The following is a 17,943-nucleotide window of genomic DNA, read 5'->3' on the forward strand; positions in this document are numbered from 1 at the left end:
ATGTCATTTGCAAATATCTTCTCCCATTCAATAAGTTACCTTTTAGTTTTGTTGATTGTTTCCTTTGCTGGTCAGATCCTTTTTATTTTGGTGTAGTCCCAATAGTTTATTTTTGCTTTTATTTCCCTTGCCTCAGGAGACATATCCAGAAAAATGTTGTTATAGGCGATGTCAGAAAGATCATTGCCTGTGCTCTCTTCAAGGATTTTTAGCGTTTCAGGTCTCATATTTACGTCTTTAATCCAAATTTCGAGTTTATTTTACTGTATGGTGAGTGGTCCAGTTTCATTCTTCTGCATGTGGCTGTCCAGTGTTCCGAACACCCTTTGTTGAAGAGACTGTCTTTTTCCCATTGGATATCCTTTCCTGCTTTGTCGAAAATTAATTGACCACATAGTTGTGGGTTTATTTCTGGGTTTTCTGTTCTGTTTAATGGAGCTATGTGGTCTATTTTAATGCCAGTACAATACTGTTTTAATTACTACCGCTTTGTAACATAACTTGAAATCTGGGATTACGATATCTCCAGTTTTGTTTTTCTTTTTCAAAATCGCTCTGGCTATTCGAGGTCTTTCATGGTTCCATGCAAATTTTAGAATTGTTTGTTCTAGTTCTGTGAAAAATGCTGTTGGTACTCTGACAGGGATTGCCTTAAATGTGTAGATTGCTTTTGGGTAGTGTGGACATTTTAACAGTATTTGTTCTTTCCGCCCATCAGAATGGAATGTCTTTCCATTGTTTGTGTCATCTTGAATTTCTTTCATCACTTTTTATAGTTTTCAGAGTACAGGTCTTTCACCTTTTTGGTTAAGTATCTTCCTAGATATCGTATTGTGTTGGTGCAGTTGTAAATGGGATTGTTTTATTAATTTCACTGTCTGCTGCTTCATTATTGCTGTATAAGAATGCTACAGATTTCTGTACATTGATATTTTATCCTGCGACTTTACTGAATTCATTTATCAGTTCTCATTTTTTGGTGGAGTCTTTAGAGTTTTCTATATATATAGTATGTCATTTGCAAATAGTGAGAGTTTCACTTCTTCCTTACCAGTTTGGATGCCTTTTATTTCTTTATGTTGTCTAACTGCTGTGGCTAGGACTTTTAGTAGTATGTTGAATAAACTGGCGAGAGTGGGCATCCTTGTCTTCTTGTTTCTGACCTTAGGAGAAAACCTCTCAGTTTTTCCCCATTGAGTATGATGTTAGCCATGGCTTTTCCATATAAGGCCCTTATTATATTGAGGCATGTTTCCTCTAGACCCACTTTGTTGAGGGTTTTTATCATGAATGGCTGTTGTACTTTGTTAAATGCTTTTTCTGCATCTATTGAAATAATCATGTGATTTTTATCCTTTCTCTTATACATGTGATATATCATGTTGATTGATTCGCAAACGGGGACTCATGCTTGCATCCCAGGAATAAATCCCACTTGATCATAGTGTATGATTTTTTTTATTGTTCGATTTGGTTTGCTAAGGTTTTATTTAGGATTTTTTGCATCTATATTCGTGAGAGATATTGGCCTGTGGTTCTCTTTTTCTGTGGTGTCTTTATCGGGTTTTGGTATCAGGGTGATACTGACCTCATAGAAGAAATTTGGAAGTTTTTCTTCCTCTTATATTTTTTGGAATAACTTGAGAAGAATAGGTAGAATTTACCTGTGAAACTGTCTGGTCCTGGACTTTTGCTTTTTGGGAGTTTTTTAATTGCCGATTCAATTTCGTTGCTGATAATTGTTCTGTTCCAATTTTCTAATTCTTCCTGCTTAGTTTCGGTAGGTTATATGTTTCTAGGAATTTATCCATTTCTTCTGAGTTGTCCAGTTTGTTGGCATATAGGTTTTCATAATATTTTGTTACAATTGTTTGTGTTTCTCTGGTGTTGGTTGTTATTTCTCCTCTTTCATTAGTTATTTTGCTTTTTTGGGTCCTCTCTTTTTTTGATGAGTCTTGCCAGAGGTTTATCAATTTTATTGATCTTTTCAAAGAACCAGCTCCTGGTTTCATGCATGCTTGGAGAATGACAAGGAGTGTGTGCAAGGGTATGGGCTGAAGCAGTGGAGCTGGAGATCCAGGACCTGCCCTCTGCAGCTAACCCAGTGCAAGAGGGTTCTGAGCCCTTACCTGCTTCCCCTTTGGGCATCGGGCAGTATTTAGGGAGGCAGGGGACAGAATATGAGTTTCTCAGGCTCAGAAAGGCATGAAATATATTAGCATCCATTAAGTGAATGTGTTGGCTGAACTTTTGCCCTTTTTTTCCTTCCTCTTTCAACATGAACCAGGTCCAAAACCATTCAGTCATATTTGACTCTTTTCCTGTCCCCTCCCCATTAACTATCCTCCAAGTTCTATCAGTTCTCCCACTTAAATGCCATTCCTTTTCTCTTTTCCACCTCTGTTGCTCCTCTTCCAATTCAGGCCTTTGTCAGCAGCCTCCCAAGTACTACAAGCCAGAGTTCTCACCATGGTCTGCAGGGCTGGCATGACATGCCCCTTCCTTTCACCAGGCTCACTCCAGCTGGGATACTAGGTTCCTTGCTGGGCCTCAAACATGCAGGCACACTCCTACCTCAGAACTTTTGCTTCAGCTGCTGCTTCTGCCTGCTTGTTGCACTTCTTTCCTCCCTCCAGGTCTTTGCTCCACTATCACCTTCTCGGGAAGCCACCTTAAACACCCTGTTTAGCACTGTAGCTCCCAACATGCTTGAGCCCCACATCTTGCTCTGCTGTTTTCCCATGGCACTTACTTATTTTGTTCCTTATTGCCCATCCACTAGAAGGTAAGCTCTAGGAGGGCAGGCATCTTTGTTTTGTTCACCACTAGTACTCCTGTATCTGGAACAGTGAGGGGCATGCATTAGGTGCTCAGTAAAGCTTAGTTGAATGACTGGTGAATAATCTCCCTGTGCCTGCTTCTCACCTGTCTAGTCTACCAGCTCCACCAGGTTTATCTTCCTGGTGACCAGCTCTGGTCAGGTTACCGTCCCCTGCTCTTAAACCTACAGAGTCTTCCCGTGACTACTGAGTGAAGTCCAGACTCAACCTGGCATCTGAGTCTGCTCCCCAGTTTTGCCTCTGCTAGTCCTTATACATCATGTCTCTCCACACCCTATTTTCCAGTCAGCGTGCGGGGTGGCAGCCTGACAGAGTAGAAAGAACAGCCACAAGTTCTGCCTTGGCTGCGTAATATCTGTGTGACTTTCGGTGAGTCAGTTGACCTCTCTGAGCCTGGGTTTCTCCTTTGTTGAATGAGACCTAACTGGGTGCTTTTGGGATCTTAATGGTATAATATATTTAGATCTAAAAGGACTTGACATTTAGCAGCTTTTCGGGCAATATTATTTTTTTCTTTGATTTGCTCTTTCCCCTACCCAGCATGCCCAAATCCTTAGACTTCGGTAAAATCCCTTCTCCACGCTGCAGCCAGAGCGATGCTTCTGATCTTAACACTCACCCTGCTTACAACTTCCTGGGGCTCCCCCATCTCCTCTTAGCATAACCCCTTAACGTGACACACAGCCCCTTCATATTCTCAACTTTGCTCCCAATCTTGCTTCACACTCGTTGTGACACAACTTGTCACAGTTGCCAGAACATGCTGGCTCTGTGTCATCACTTTGTCCTTCCCATCCCTGGCCATGGAATGTCTTTTGGGACATCCAACCCTGTGCTTGACTCACTCTTCCGTGGCCTTGAGAATTTGACTCAGGGATCACCTTGGGCCAGCCTCCCTGCTCTGGGTTTACCTTCATCAGAGCTCAGAAGTGCTTCCACAGTTTCTGCTAAGTCCATCTCCCATACTGCATGGTGGGCTCCCTGGAGGTTGGTGCTGTGCCCTATGCATTCGGTGAGTGAGCCGATATCTGGGTGCTCTTTTACAAGTTGCCGCTCTTCCTTTACCCTTGGGGCTTGTTTGAGGAACTCACCAAGGAGAGGGAAGATATTCCAGGTGGAGAGAACAATATAAGGTAAAGTCTTCAGGCAAGCTGATGGTTTTCTCAGGGGCCACCACAAATTCAAAGCCAGGGCCTTTCTGTGTCCTAAAAATAGGCAAGCAGAGAGACGAATGACTGACAGAAACACCAGATACCTCAGATCTATGAAAGGACAAGATTGAGCTGATTGAGTCCTTTGGGGAAGTGCATTTTGCCTTCATTCCTGTTTGCGTGTTCGTTTCTAGCACTGACTTCATGGAAGACAGCAGGCAGGGCCCCAATCACCCCCACACATCCTAACACGCCCCTCTGAATTGCTCTACATTTCATCTTTACAAAGAAGCTGATCTCCCATGTTTTCAAGGGAGAGAACACTTGTCTTTCTATCTGGTTGAAAGTGGACGCACTGTCCCTTTCTTTTGCCTCCAGGACTTAGTTGTTGGGGACTTGCCCCAGCAGGAAGGAGATTGGGCTCACTTGGTCTCTTTCTAGGAAGATTTTGTTTTGTTTTGTTTAAGGCTTTGTCCCAGTGTGTATGGAGGGCGTACATTCTGGTTTTTAGTGGATTCAAAGACATAACTTTGTAAAGGAGAAAGACTTGAGGCTTCTGATATGTGAACCTCAACAATCCCAGCCCCCTGAGTGTTGCTCTTTGGGGTGTTATTTTTCCCATTCAGAGCTATTCTGAGCCCATTTTCAAGAGGACAGTGTGTGGTATCAAGTACATTTCACATTGTTGTGCAACCGTTATCACATCCATCTCCAGAACTCTTCATCTTGTAGAACTGAAACTATACCTACCATACACTAACTCCCCAATTCCCTCCTCCTCCCAGCCCCTGGCACCCACCATTCTACTTTCTATGTGTATGAATTTGACTACTATAAATACTTCATAGAAGTAGAATCATATAGTATTTGTCCTTTTGTGACTGGCTGATTTCATTTAGCATACTGTCTTCAAGGTTCATCCATGTTGTTGCATATTATAGAATTTCCTTCCTTTTAAGGCTAAATAGTGTTCCAGTGTATGGTTAGACCACATTTCCTTTATCCATTCATCTGTCTATGTATATTTAGGATGTTTGCATCTTGGCCATTGTGAATAGTGCTGTAATGAGCGTAAGAGGGCTAATGTCTATCTCTTCGAGATCCTGGTTTCAATTATTTTGGATATATATCCAGGAGTAGAATTACTGTATCATATGGTAGTTCTATTTTTAATTTTTTGAGGATCTTTTATACCGTTTTCCATAGGAGCGGTACCATTTTATATTCCATCCAACACTGCAAGGCTTCCAGTTTCTCCACATGCTCACCCACACTTAACCTTTTGACTTTTTGATAACAGCCATCCTGACAGGCGTGAAGTGATATCTCATTGTGGTTTTGATTTGCATTTCCCTAACTGAACATTTTTTCATGTACCTGTTAGCCATTTGTATGTCTTCTTTGGAGAAATGTCTGTTCAAGTCCTTAGCCCATTTTTTAAAAACCCTTATTAGATACATGGTTTGCAAATGTTTTGTTCCATTCCATAGTTGCCAGAATTTCCTTCCTTTTTAAGGCAGAATGATACTGCATTTTGTTTATCTATTCATCCATTGGTGGACGCTTGGGTTACTTATACCTTTTGGCTATTGTGAATAGTGGTGCCAGTGAACAGGGGTGTACGAATATCTGTTCAAATTCCTGCTTTCAGTTTTTTGGGCTATATATCCAGACATGGAATTCCTTGGTCCTGTGGTGATTTTATGTTTCATTTTTTTGAGGAACTACATGCTGTCTCTCACAGTCCCAGGAGCAGTGCACAAGAGTTCCAGTTTTTCCACAGCTTTGTCAACACTTGTCATTTTATGTTTTCTGGGTTTCTTTGGATAATAGCCATTCTAATGGGTGTGAGGTGCTATCTCGTTGTGGTTTCAATTTGCATTTCCCTCATGATGAGTGATGTTGAGCACGTTTTCATGTGTCTGTTGGCCATCTGTAAAGTATATCTTTTTTGAAGAAATGTCTATTCAATCAAAGCTATTCTTGGTGTTCATTTTAATTGGAGTGTATATCATATGGGGGATTTAGGTTGGGTGAGGGGGTTACTAGTAGAATCTGACTCATTTCCTGAGGTAGTCTTGGGTACCCTAGTCCCTAGAGACAACTAAAGTATCACCAACATTCTGAACTGGCTCATAGTAATTACAACTTCAAAATAATTTGTATATAATTTGAGACAAAGGAGATTTGATTTTGTTTTTGTTTCTACAGGAGGCTGGTTTGCTGAGGATTGAGTGAGCACTGTTTGAACGGTATGGATCATGGCAACAAAATGGGTTTCTTCTTTCACCTCCCAGATCTTCCCCTAGAGAACAAGTGGGGAATAGGCTTAAAGGCTTTTTGCTTTTCTAGTAGTACAGGGGGCTATGGAATTGGCAGCTGTGCTATTTGGATTTCAGAACTGCAAAGAATATTTGTTTTGATTTCCTATGGCTGCTGTAACAACCAACCACAAACGTGGAGGCTTAAAACAGGAGAAATGTTTTCTCTCCCCGTTCTGGAGGCCAGAAGTGTGAAATGAAGTGTTTACAGAGCCATGCTCCCTCTGAAGGCACTAAGGCAGGAAACTTCCTTGCCTCTTCCAGCTTCTCATGGCTCCAGGTGTTCATTGGCTCATGGCCACATCACTCCAAATGCCATCTGCCCTCTCATTTCTTCATGCTTCTTCAAGTATCTGGAAACAGAGTAAGAAACCAGCAATGGGTATTTGTGAGTATAGCACTGCCAAAATATCATAAACCCATTGGCCCTCAGTGAAACTCCTGCATTTTAGATGGGTGTCTGTGTGGTAGAGAGCAGAAGGTGGTCTGCATGAGCGTGTACTCATGAGTCCAGTGGATATGTGAGTGCCCACTTTGTACCAGGCCCTGCACTTCACGCCAAAATACAGTGGTGAACAAGACAGACAGAATTCTGAGACCTGTTTGCTAAGCCTTGGTGCAAGTACCCAAAAGTGCCCAAATCCACATTCCCCATCTGATGCACATTGAGCCAAATGAGTTAAAGCTCACCAATCACATATGTTTAGAGTGAACAGGTGACAGAGCCTCTTGCCAGCATAAAGAGGATTATGAAATAGAGGGATGGGATAGGCATACAAGTACAGGTCAGCTTTGCTTATTCATAATATGTATCTGAAAAGGTCGTGAAAAGTGAATTTTGAAATACATTTTCCTGATAACTTCCATTATGCTTTCAGAGATATGTTTCCCTAAAACGGTCCCCATGGGACCTAGAGGTTCATAATATCCATTTCAAGGCCTTTCCATCCACCCACAAAATCATTTCCTACAAGGACATTGTGTGTGTGTGTGTGTGTGTGTGTAACTACAGGTGTGGAATTGGATTGGAGCAGTCATGGTGTTTGAGACCCAGTCTTGGCTGCCTGGCAGCCATCTTCTCGCCAATGAGTGTTCTCTGAGTCTAGCTTTTTGCAAGCAGTTAGACTGTTTTCTTTGTCACAGATTTTACCATCTCCAGATGTTACAAGATCCATGACTTAAGTACATTGACCACTATGAAGAAAACAGATGTAAGACCAAATACATCTCACCCAAAATTGAACGCTGCTCTTTGTGAGTCAGTATTATGGGTGAATGAAGAGAGGAGCATATCCTAAGGGCTGTCACAAAAGCTTCTCTTATAAACTACTCTTCTGTTTGGCGTTGTGTGTCTTTGTCAGCCGATAGACTTCACTGTCTCCTAGTTGTGAAGTGCTCGGTCCCCACCACACTGGGATCACTTCCTGAGGGCTTCTGATGGCCCCAGACACTGAGTTCTTCCATACATAGTTAGGGTGGCTTTAATTTCACCAAGAAGAAGAGCTCTGTCTCCTATTACACTCTTGCACTCCCAGCAGCCCCTGCCCTAGCATCGTGGGGATGAGCACTTAGTCCATTTAAGGGAAACTCGGTTGCAGCAAAGAGACAGGACTTGAGCAGATTTACTTAGTTTGTGGTAGGGCTGGCACCAGAACCTGGGACTTCCCAGGTCTGTGCATTTTCCCACCGTACTACCACAGTGTAATGATAACACAGAGAAACAGGACAATGGAGCATGTGAGTGCCATGAAAAAGCTACAGTGCCATAGATGTTCCTTTTGTTGTAAATGACGAATGAGATCATTTAACTCGCTTTCCACTCTGCCTCTAATCCAAGTGTATGGTGAGTTGTGGGCCCCGTTGTACCCTTGCGTCAGAGAGAAGCTTGTTACAGGAGTGTTAAGTGGAGGGCTTCATTTAACAGCTATAGCTATAGTTCGGCTCTTTGTGAAAACTCTCCAGGAGTGGCATCCACACAAAAACACAAACACCTAAAAGATGTTTCAGTTTATATAACACAAATGTCTGTCTCTAAATATGTCTTTATGAAGAGAAAACTTCATCACAAACATAACTGTATTTGGAGCTGAAATGGAACAAGCATTTGATGAGCCAATGAGAGACCAGGTCACACGGACACATTTGACAGAAGACATTCCAAATGTGAGTACTGACACAAAAACGGTTAACCAAAACAGATAAGGGGAAAGTCAAGCACACATACACCGGCAAGCCATTGATACTAGCTATTGGTCAAAAATTGCATTTGGTACGTTTATTATATTAATCAGTGATGACTTTTTATGTAAGATACATGTATTTATTTAAGGTATCAGTTACTTATTGCTGTGTAACAATGTGAGAACATAGTGGTTTAAAACAACATCCATTTCTTTGTTCATGATTCTGTGATTCCAGCTGGGCCCAGCTTGGGGGTCCTTTGCTGATCTCATCTGGGCTCACCCCCACACCTGCAGTCATGGGGACCCCCTGAGGTGTGTGTTCCACACAGCCTCACTCACATGCCTGGCAGTAACTGCTGGCTGTCAGCTGGGTGCCTCAGTTTGCCTTCGTGTGGCCTCCAGCAGGCTAGACTAGGCTTGGTAGAAGGCTTCCCCAGCAAGGACTCCTATGATCTTGTGTTGCAGGTGTCAGAAAGGATTTTAAGGAATTGTCAGGCCCCCTGGACATTCTTTGGGTAGATCTGCAAATGTTGGGTTTGATTCTTTGATTCACTTTTAATGAATGCTAACACTTCAGAAATGAAATCACACCAAGGTAAAATGTGTTTATATCAAATGTTAATAAATTATAGATGCCCAGGAGGTTTTCTGGACCACCAGATCATCCTGGTCTTTGTGTGTAGCTCAGAATAAAGCCTCTAATGTGCCTTTGTAGTTAAAGGTTAATGTGAGAGTCTAGTAGCCAAAAAAATGTAGATTTCAATGGTTGTATCAATGGTGTTCCTTCTCATTGGTTGACTTTATAAGAAGTATAAGTTATAAATTTAAACTACTAAAATAAAAAGAACACTTTCATCTTACCTTATAATATGTTCTGTGTAAGACTTCTCTGAAAAGAGGCCCACTGCTAGAGACAAAGGAAAACAGAACAGGTTAAAAGAAACCCAGGAGCCTAGACCATTCTCTTAGCTCAAGGTCATAGTGCAATTGAAATCATTTGGATGGCTTTCTTTTCTATTCTTAAAACTCTCTCCAAGGTGTTGATTTTATAACTCCCCTCAGTAACCCATTCTTGAGTCTCACTACCTGTTTTTAGTTTGGAGTTTTATTCTTACTTGTTAGTACATATTCCTTCTTGTCTGCTGTGCCCCCTTTCTCTGCATCATCTTTCCTGGCCATAAAAAGCAAGTAGTTATTTCACGTGATCTCTAACCATGTAGTATTACAGGTGTGATTAAAGACATTATCCTCTCACATACCTGACTTCTCTGGGGTGAATGCCAGTTAAGTTCTCATGATTATAAAAAACTCTGAGGAATAGCCATTGGCCTGCTTATCCCAAGCAATATTGGTGCCGCATTTCAATATAACAAAGGAATCCACACCACTCTGTCAAAGGGAAGAATTAAGGATTGCCCCCATTTGGGGCTCCTGGGTGGCGCATTTGTTAAGCCTCCAACTCTTGATTTCAGCTCAGGTCATGATCTCAGGGTTCTGGGATCGGGCCCCAAGTTGGCCTCTGCTCTCAGTGGGGAGTCTGCTTGGATTCTCTCTCTCCCTTCTCCACCCTGCTTGCGCACATGTGCGCTCTCCCTCTCTCTCAAATAAATAAATAAATCTTTTTTAAAAAAGAATTGCCTACATTTAAAATCATGAAATAAAATTACACTGGACATAATAGAAAGGTTATTTGATTTTTTAAAAAAATTAGACTATCAAACTTTGAAACAACTGTAACTAGAGATGCCAGATAATATAAACAAAAGAATTTGAGATCCTTTGGGGTACTATCAGAACATGTCTCGTCTGAACCTCTTTGGAGTCAGGCAAACCATGAAAATTTTAGCAAACCATGGAAAATCAGTTTGGGGAGCAGGGAGTCTTGGAGTTATTCTTAAAAACTGCATTTGCCTGTACAGCTGACTTGAGGAAAGGAGAAGGGCTAGCCCAAATGAGGATCAGATAGAATTTGCATATTTAATTTGCCTGTGTCCTGAGAATGTCTTAGAAATTTCGGTTAAAGTGCAAATTATTTAGCATGGTATGATTACACGTAAATGGGAGTAATCAAAACAAAACCTAGACAGAAACGGGTTGAAGAGATCATTTGGTGGGGGGAGTGGAATGGCAAGGTTGATTATGTCAGTAGATTATGCATGCCTGAACCAATGATGTCAAAGCTCCAGAGCCATCTCCAGGTGGCCTAGTGGGCTCCAGTAAAAATGCCAGTCTAGACGGGACACCAGGTTGAAGGGTGAATCTGTAGAAGGGGCCCTGGCACCTCTTGAGTCTGCTGCATATCTCAATTGTGTAGGTATTTAAGGAATAAATAAGGGGATTGGTTGATTGCTTTCTAATCAGGAGCAGAATTTCTTTAACATCTTTTGTTTCCACAGTCCCAACTTTGATTGACTATACATGAGCTTAGGGAGAATGGGGGTTTGTCATCTTCAGGAAGCCCAGATATGGTTTTAGAAAGACCCCAGGGAGGAGGGATATCACAGGTCCTCCTTTGGAGACACTCAGAGCCAGCTTAATCAGTATGCAATAGACACAGTTTTGCATTGCCTCCCTGATGTCAGAATATTGAAGTGTCTGCATCTGGTGCTCTGTCCTTCCATTATCCCTAGTTACCAGAATTGGAATTTAGCCAAGAAAGTGCGCATGTTGCAAAAGCTGAAATGTAAGCACTATAACTTTTCCCTGATACCTCAACTTGCACAGAACTCAGAAGGGAAAGCAAAGCCCTGGGCCTGGCTGATTAACAGTTTACTGATCCTCCCTGCAACCCCCCGGGAGATTCCATCAGACAGCAACAGTCTTGGATATACTAAGGCAGGAAGAGGGTAGGTGACACGCCTAAAGTCACACAGCCCAGCCCTGTAATGGTTGAAGAGGAAAGGGAGCTGACTCTCCTGAGAGTACAGAGACTCGGCTTTCTTCTCTCTGATAGTTTAAGTGGACAGTATCAATTGAGTGGGTGGCATGTTGTATTGTGTTTTGGTTTTTTTTCTGTTTGTTTTGCCTTAGAAGTGCTCAGGGATCAGTTATTAGGAGCGAGAAGTTATCACTTTGGGGTTTTTTGGATTGTCCAGTTTTGATCATTGGTAGTTTCATTTTTTTCAGAGATATTTCCTGCTCCTTTCCTTAAACATGTGGTGTGCGCATACGAGATTATCCAACCCGGCCAAAATCTATCTCAGTCTCATTTGCTCTCTCTCTTTCCTCCTTAACTGATCCCAAGAGACGAGGCTGCCACTGGCGATAGAACACCAGAATTATATAAAGCTTCCAACTGGATGCAAGAAGAATTTCAAGCAAGCAGATGGATGTGGCTCGTGAACATGTGAGTCGAGCCTCTTTGGAGCTTCCAGTTCTCATGTACCACCTACCACCCCTTTCTTTCTGCAGGCCAATAAGTGCACAGTGATCGGAGGTTCTGGATTCCTGGGGCAGCACATGGTGGAGCAGTTGCTGGCAAGAGGCTACATTGTCAATGTATTTGATATGCGGCAAGGGTTTGACAATCCCCGGGTGCAGTTCTTTCTGGGAGACCTCTGCAGCCAACAGGTAACGGACTACCCAGCCTTGCCAGTTTTCCATAGGCCCCCAAAAGGAAACTACCAGGCTTCCTGTGCTCAGAGGTCAGTCACATTGTTTCAAAAAAAAATGTGTTTGAAAAATTTTAAAGTTGCAGGAAAGAACTTAACCCACATTCAGTCAGTACAATTCCACTCTGCCATGGTAGTGTGAAAGCATCCATGGTCCACACATAAATGAATGAGTGTGGCTGTGTGCCAATAAAACTTTATTTACAAACAAAGTTGTCCACAGTCTATGGTGTGCCTACTACTGTTCCAGAGAATTCAGTTGACCTTGGAACAACATGGGTCAGGGGCACGGACTCCCATGCAGTTGAAAATCTGTGTACAACTTTTGACTCCCCAAAAGCTTGACTACTAATAGCCTGCTGTTGACCAAGAAGCCTTTCTGATAGCATAAACAGTCAGTTAACAAGCATTTTGTACATTGTATGTATTATATACTATATTCTTACAATAAAGTAAGCTACAGAAAAGAAAATGTTATTAAGAAAACCATAAGGAATGGAATTTAAACAAAAACTTGAAAAAGAAAACCATAAGGAAGAGAAAATACATTCATGGTACTATCCTGTAATTATGTAAAAACCTCACGTAAGTGGTACAGTTCAAACCCATGTTGTTCAAGGGTCACCTGTATACCCAAAATGCAGTTGCTGAGTTTCAGGGTTGTTTTTTTTTTTAAATTGAGATATGCTTCACATTCTGTAAATTTAACATTTTTTAAATATACAATTCAGTGGTTGTTAGTATATTCACAAAGTTGTGTGACCATCACCTCTATCTCATTCCCGAATATTTTTGTCATCCCAGAAGAAAGTCCTGGGCCCATTAGCAGTTGTTCCCCTTTTCCTCTACTACCCTCCCAGCCATTGGCAACCACCCGTCTCCTGTTTCTATGTGTGTGCCTATCTAAGTGGAATCATGCAATATCTGTCCCTTTGTGACTGGCTTCTTTCAATGAACATCATGTTTGCAAGCTTTACCGGTGTCATAAGGGTATTAACATTTTGAATTTTATTAGATGTTGCCAGATTGCTCAACAAAGCTGCTATGTCAGTTTTCCATTCACACCAACAGTGTAGTAGGGTAGGATCACCATTTTTATATGTCTTTGCCAATACTTGATGTGGTTAGACTTTTTGGTGTTGCCATTCTGAAGGGTGTGGAATGGTACCTTGGTGAGGCTTACAGTCATGTGCCCTCCCTATTCAGGATTCCAGGCACTGTGCTCTTTGTTGATCCTTTGTGAAGTTGCCTGTTGGTGACCTTTGTCCATTGTGTTTGGCTTACCTTGTTTTTCTTATGGCTCTGTAATTCCTTCCTATGTGGAATGCTGTATCAGTTAGCTTCCCACAGCCTGTCAGTGTCCTCTTATTCTTGGCTTTGGCATCGTTTACTATAGTTTTGTTACTTTGAATTTTAAGGACAAAGCTTCCCCTGCAGGCTGTTTTCTCTCCCACACTGCCCATGCCTCTGAGCCTGGAGATGGGGTGGAAGTCTTCCTTGTTTGTCATTGCCACTTCCTCACTGCCCTAAGATCCCTCTGGCTGTGCAGGGGATACCAGCAGATTGTACATACCCCAGTGCCCTTCCTTGTGACAGTCCTCTATGGGCACCTGCTCCCTTTCCTGCCTTTCCCAGGTGGCTCCATCTCATTTCTTAGTGATTTTAGTTCCTGGCCGAGGTCAGCCTTGTCATGATTGTTGATGAGTTCAGTATTCACATAGATGACCCTGCCGGTACCCTCACTTCACCTCTCCTTGGCCTCCTCTCATTCACTCCTCTTGGCCTCCAAGGCCTGTTGTCATCCCCTGCCCCAGAGCTTGTTGTCACCCGTAAATGTGTCCTCCCCATGATCTTACTTGCAGGCCCTCCACTCTGAGCACCACCTCCTGTCTTTCTAGTTGAGGCCCTTTAATATCTGCACTGTACCAATTCTGAAGCCACACCCAGCCGTCTGGCTCTTTGCCATTGCCCCTCACCCGGTTTGTGTCCTCACTGCCTTTGAGTCCATGACTGACTTGCTTTCTTACATAAAACTTATCCTCCTTGCCTCTTTCTTCTTGTCTCTATCAGTCAGGGTTCTCCAGAGAAACAACCAGTAAGGTGTGTGTGTGTGTAGACAGAGAAGAAGAGGGCAAAACCATGGTTTGCTCTTAAGGTCTTTTGAGTGATTAGATGAAGCCCACCCATAGTACAGGGGATAATGTCCTGTCCTTAAAGTCAACTGATTACAGATGTTAACCACAGCTGTAAGATACCTTTACAGCAATACCTAGACCAGTGTTTGATGGACTAATGGGACTGGAGCCTCACCAAGTGGACACATAAACTTCTGTACTTCCTAGGTATAACCCCATCCCTGTTTAAATGTGATCCTCCCTCGTCCCTGTGAGCCTTCAGGCAGCTGAACGGGGCTGGAGAAGAAAATAAAAGGTTTTTGCTTCTTTCTTCACAGCCACGGCCTTCAAGACGGCCCCATGGTACCTCCTGGCACCGTATTCACAGACCCGTGCAAATGCTCCAGGAGCCGCCCAGAACCGTCCCTCTTCCTACTCAGTGATTCCACTAAGGATTCTGGCCTTTTTCTCCCACATCAGCAGTGGATCCTTCTCTACCCAGTCATAGCCAACAGCACACAGACATGTTGCAGGATTACCCGTCTTAACAAAGCAAAATGCCCTGATGTGAGGTCCCACTTCTCTCTGCTGTCACAGGAGAGCTCAAAGAGCCATTTGCACCTGCCACCTCTGATTGCTTCATTCCATTGTGTCTTACAAGCCCTCCAGCTAGGTTGTCACTAACAGCCCCTGTCACAGCCACCAGGGACCTGGAGGCGACCAGATCCAGTGGCCAAGCCTAGGATGCCCCACTTGCCCATTTGTCCTCCTGCCATTCTGTCTCCTTATCTCTATAATTTCTAAATGTGGCAGGCTCCAGAGCTTATTGCTTAGATCTCTTTACTTCTCCCGGCACACTCAGTGTCCAAACAAATCCCTCCTTCCCCTGGTTCACAGATGAAATACAGTCTAGGGGCTGACAAACCCAGCTGCCTGCTGGACATCTCTGTTTGGATATATAATAGACATTTTGGACTTGCCAAAATTCAGCTCCTGGTTCCCTGCTGCAAGTCCCCTCCCCGACTACATCAAACCTCCTAAAGTCCTGTCCATCTCAGTAAATGGCCCACTCTGTCCTTCCAATTGCTTGGACCAAAAACATTAGATTTACCTTTGATTCCGTTCTCTTTTACCCTCCATCCCATTCATCAGCAGATTTTGTTGACTGCACTCTCGGAATAGATCCCCAATCCAGCAACTTCTCATTCCTTCATTTGTTACCATGCTGGTCCAAGCCACCACCCTGTTAATGCATGAATCAAATCATGATACCTCTCTGATTCAGAAGCCTCCAGTGGTCCACTTCTGTTTAGAGCAAACATGTAGGCCCTTATCATCACCTTCGAGGCCCTGCATGATCTGCCCTCACTGCCTCTCTGGCCTCACCCTCTCCTATACTCTCTCATTGCTCTGCTCCCAGCGTGCTGGCCTTTTTACTACTCCACAAACTCACCAACTGAGTTTCTGCCTCAGGACCTTTGTACTCACTGCTCTTTCTGCCAAGAATGCTCTTTGTGAGCCACAGAGCTTGCTCCCCAAATTTGTTTAAGTCTCTGGCCAACTTATGCTAAGCAACAAGCCTCTCTAGATCTCCTTTATTCTACCTTAGTTTTCTGTATAACATTTGGTACTAACTGACGTACTCTGTATCTCCTGGTTTTCTGCCCACCACCCCCATAGAAGGTAAGCTCCGTGAAGGCAGGGATATTGTCTCTTTTGATCATTGCTGTGACCCCTCAAAGGAGATGAGGCTCCTTAGCAAACTCAGCTTCCCACCAAACTGCTCCCCCAACTCTCTACTAACTCCCATGTTCCAGGTATTTATTTACAGGTTTTTTTTTAAACAAACTTAAAGTGAGACCCGCCACCATGGTGCGTTGTTCTCAGGCACCAGCAGGAAGAAGGAGAGAGTTGCACTTAACCAGGGCTGGAGTTTGCCAGACCAGCTTGATAAAGATAGACATGGGCAAGGCCAAGATTGCTATGATGGATCATGAAGTCCAAGCTAAGGAGGACATGAAGAGGGTGAAGGACATTTAGAAATGGGTTTGAAAGTCACTGCTTAGGTTTTGTGCCATATTCCTAAATTCATTCATCAGTACTTCTTGTTTCCCATTTCTTTCTTCCAGGTTCCTTCCTCCTTCCTCTTCTTCCCGAAGCATTTCCTTTATCATCCCTCATTGAATATCTGGGCACTAAACTTTCTGGGTCCTCGTATGCCTGAGAATGTCTTTATTTCACTTCTCTCATAAATGCTGATTTGCTGGAGGGCGGAATTTTAGGTTCATAATTATTCCTCCTGACACTCAATCTGATCATCATTCCTTTGAGGGTCAACTGGGTTTTCCTCTCATGCCTTTTAGGATTTTCTTTTTCATCCTGTGTGTTTTGTAGAGAATATATCTAGGTCTTTGTTTTAGTTTTGTATTTAAAAGCCACTCAACACCTAGTGAACCTTTAAAATCTGAGGATTCATGCCTTTCCTCATTTCTGGAATTCTTCAAATATTGACTCTACCTCCATTCTCTCTTTGCTTTCTTTCTGAAAGCCTTACCAGGCATATAGTAGAGTCTTTCATTGTAATCTACATGCCTGTTAGTTTCTCCTTCATGTGTTCTTTCACTTTCTGTCTTTGTAATATTTTATAGATTTCCTCTGTTTCATATCCACTCACAGACAGTCTTGTTTCACCTATATCCCCACCCCACCCTCAGATTATTTTGAAGCCCATCCTAGGCACCATTATCCTTTTTTCCATAAATATTTCAGTATTTGTGTCTAAAAGATAAGGCAGCTTTTTAAAGATGTATTTATTAATTTGAGAGAGAGCACGAACCAGGGGAGAGACAGAGGGAAAGGGAGAGAATCTCAAGCAGACTCAACTCCCATGTTGAGCATGGAGCCCAACGTGGAGCTTGATCTTGCAACCCCCAAGATCAGACCTGAGCCAAACCAAGAGCCAGACGCTTAATTGACTCTGCCACCCAGGTGCCACCCCCCTTTTTTGTAAGACTTAAAAGAGCCTTTTTAAAAACACAATTCCATGACTATACCTAAAAATACCGACAATTCCTTAATTTCCAGCCTATGTTCAAATATCCCTGAATGTCTAATAAGTATTTTTATGTAGATTTCTTTCCAAATAAGGAAACAAAAAGGTTAAGATATTGAAGTTGATTGAACTAGTTAATCACTTCTTTTTTTTTAATTTTATTTTATTATATTATGTTAATCACCATACAGTACATCCCCAGATTCCGATGTAAAGTTTGATGCTTCATTAAGAACTAGTTAATCACTTCTGTAAGTTCCCCTTCACATTTTGTTTGTTGAATAACTGATGTTTATTTAAAACTGGATTATTCTCCTATAGCATTTCCCATGGACTGGATTTCGCAGATTGCATGCCCATGGTTTGTTTGCTATGGCCCTCTGTTCTCTAGTGTTTCCTTTAAGACTGTCCAGTAAAGCAGACTTAGAGTAGAAAAAGGGAATATAGATAATTCATTAATAATTTTTCTATTGGTTACATGTCAAAGTGGTAATATTTTGGGTAATATATTAAAATACATTACAATTATTTTCATCTATTTCGTTTTACTTTTTTGATGTGGGTACTACTAAATTTAAAGTTACATCTGTGCCTTGTATATTTCTAGTGGACTAAAAGCTGGATCTGACTCTGCTCAGATTTTGATTTCTAGACACCATTGCCCATAAAAG

General features: G+C 42.4%; 1 protein-coding gene across 7 annotated transcripts in view; it reads left to right on the forward strand.

Annotated features, from left to right (window-relative positions):
- NSDHL (NAD(P) dependent steroid dehydrogenase-like) overlaps window positions 1-17,943 on the forward strand; it is a 30,686-nt gene that overhangs the window by 1,561 nt on the left and 11,182 nt on the right. The window contains exons 2-6 of one of the 7 annotated variants that reach the window (XM_034648954.1): window positions 3,126-3,209; window positions 6,203-6,243; window positions 6,577-6,700; window positions 8,364-8,475; window positions 11,907-12,065. In XM_034648954.1, coding sequence (XP_034504845.1) covers window positions 8,404-8,475; window positions 11,907-12,065 — 231 coding nt within the window. In that variant the 5' untranslated portion in view covers window positions 3,126-3,209; window positions 6,203-6,243; window positions 6,577-6,700; window positions 8,364-8,403. The remainder of the gene's footprint in view (window positions 1-3,125; window positions 3,210-6,202; window positions 6,244-6,576; window positions 6,701-8,363; window positions 8,476-11,906; window positions 12,066-17,943) is intronic. The other 6 variants (XM_019792892.2, XM_011216804.3, XM_034648953.1 and 3 more) reach the window with 6 other exon arrangements.

This window comes from Ailuropoda melanoleuca, chromosome X, assembly GCF_002007445.2.
Source record: "Ailuropoda melanoleuca isolate Jingjing chromosome X, ASM200744v2, whole genome shotgun sequence".
In the NCBI taxonomy this organism is placed as follows: Eukaryota; Metazoa; Chordata; class Mammalia; order Carnivora; family Ursidae; genus Ailuropoda; species Ailuropoda melanoleuca.